This window comes from Trachymyrmex cornetzi, unplaced genomic scaffold, assembly GCF_001594075.2.
Source record: "Trachymyrmex cornetzi isolate Tcor2-1 unplaced genomic scaffold, Tcor1.1 scaffold2574, whole genome shotgun sequence".
In the NCBI taxonomy this organism is placed as follows: Eukaryota; Metazoa; Arthropoda; class Insecta; order Hymenoptera; family Formicidae; genus Trachymyrmex; species Trachymyrmex cornetzi.
The window spans coordinates 4,617-6,582 of NW_017297243.1; the positions used below are offsets into that span (position 1 = coordinate 4,617).

Genomic DNA, 1,966 nt, shown 5'->3' on the forward strand with positions numbered 1-1,966 from the left:
ACTCACGTGAAAAGTTTCACATTGCAAAAATTTATGACAGAGAAATATATTTATGTTATAGACAACTAAATCAACGTTAAGCAGTATATCTTTTCAAATTAAACCACGCGTTAATTAATACATTACGAATCGTGTACCATGCAGAATGTAATAAATCTTTTTCATTTTTCACGTAAACATTTTCACGTGAAATTCGTAATGTGAAAAGTGAAAAATGAAAAAGTTTCATGATCGATACCGTGATGCCAACACGTGTGCGAGAGAGAAAGGTATAGAGTAATATTTGCGCAATGCGCATGCGTCAGTATCATCGTCTGTGTGAATTGTACAGTTGTAGTGTTCTCACACAGTGAGATTCACTTCGTATGTATGTACATACGTTCGTAAGGCCGACATAAAAACAGCATAAAGTAAAAGTAAATATGCCGAGTAATAGTAAATATTGTTTATTGTGTGGTAATCGCGGAACTACTGCAGTTTCTTATTACTCGTAAGTTATTGTATGTAATATTTTATTAAGGGTACATTCTCGTCAATTGGGTCAAATTTTGGTCAAAATTTTTTTTTGCGGAATTCGATAGCTATAACTGTCTAGAATATCATGTTAAAAAGGGTAAATCGAAATTCGTAACGGTTCAAAAGTTAGGAGCCTCCGAGCCGACCGCGTCAAAGCAGGTAGCGAGCGTCGCGCGGCACAGGTAGCGCCGACCATTTCACTCAAGGTTTTATATTTTTGGCTTTAGATGGAGCCTCTTTACACTGTAATATTGGGAATTACACTGGTGAAATCAGTTTTATAACGTACGAGTATTTCGTATTTATTTCTTATTTAATACATATTTCATATTTATTTCTTATTTCTTATTTTATTTATTTCATATTTATTTCATTTCTTTTGAAAAGGTTTCCGAAAAATAAGAAACTTTGTAACAAATGGCTATCAATTTGCAGAATTGATAAAGATTTTCTGAGCACAACCACAAAATTGTGCTCTAATCATTTTGAAAAAGATGATATCATCTTTAAGGCCAAAGGTTCGATTTTGAAACCCAATGCTGTGCCATATATCTTTATCAAAAAGAGAAGAATAGAAGTTATGAACGATGCACACTTGGCTCATGTAACTGCAGATGTTACTATTTCTATTAATAATCAAAGCTCCAATAATGTATTGAAAGGTAAACAGTATTTGGATTCCAACAACGTATCATTAGAAGGTACAGTTTACTATCTTTACATAAATGCAAGTCTTTCACTATAATGGATCGCCACTAATAATTTACTTGATGACTAATTCTCCTATAGAAAATAGTTCGGTAAATCGGCCAACCACACCATCAAATTCTGGTCATATCGAACTCTTTCAAACGCCGAAGAAAGCTGTACATGTACCACGCTATGTAGGAGATATCAGATCGCCACAACTTTCGACACCTAAAAAAGCTAAAAGGGCTTTAAATGTGGCAAAGAGGACCATTCAAAGGTTAAGAAAGAAAATTAAAATGTTACAGCAAGATCAAAGAAGATTAATAGCTCGCATAACGACGATGGAAGGCCTAATCAAACATTTAAAAAATAAAAGTCTACTGTCAGAAGTAACTGCTGAAAATTTAATGGTACCTTTACATCATGTTCCCACTTAATCCCGAATTTATTTGTATATAATGTAGAATTTGGATTGCAGAGCAGTATTCTCTGAAGCTAGATATATTTAAATATCTAGCTTAAGATTGGCTGCGTTCAGCAGACTGAACAGTTTTGCAACCGTTTTGTGATTCTTCGCTGAAATAGGATTATTCTTTTAAATCTAAAAGTATAATCCAATCAGCGCGATGAATCATAAAACGGTTGCAAAACTGCTGAGTTTGCTGAATGCAGCCATTGCATCAAATATTCATCATAAATATTCTGTGCTGTCTGGATATGTTTGTATACAATTATCTCGACGAGGTAATTGTATATATAT

The 1,966-nt window shown here is 33.7% G+C and overlaps 1 protein-coding gene across 1 annotated transcript; it reads left to right on the forward strand.

Annotated features, from left to right (window-relative positions):
• Positions 1-442: 442 nt before the first annotated feature.
• Positions 443-1,643, forward strand: LOC108761618 (uncharacterized). Its single transcript, XM_018508234.1, has 3 exons — positions 443-490; positions 904-1,217; positions 1,306-1,643. Exons 2-3 carry the CDS (start codon positions 1,097-1,099, stop codon positions 1,641-1,643), a joined length of 459 nt encoding a protein of 152 aa, XP_018363736.1. The 5' UTR covers positions 443-490; positions 904-1,096.
• The last annotated feature ends 323 nt before the right edge of the window (positions 1,644-1,966 follow it).

Excerpts from the sequence above, each read along its gene's own strand:
- LOC108761618 (XM_018508234.1), top strand. The coding sequence starts at position 1,097 with ATGAACGATGCACACTTGGCTCATGTAACTGCAGATGTTACTATTTCT. Across the intron at positions 1,218-1,305 it reads CAACAACGTATCATTAGAAG|AAAATAGTTCGGTAAATCGG; the intron begins GTACAGTTTACT and ends ATTCTCCTATAG.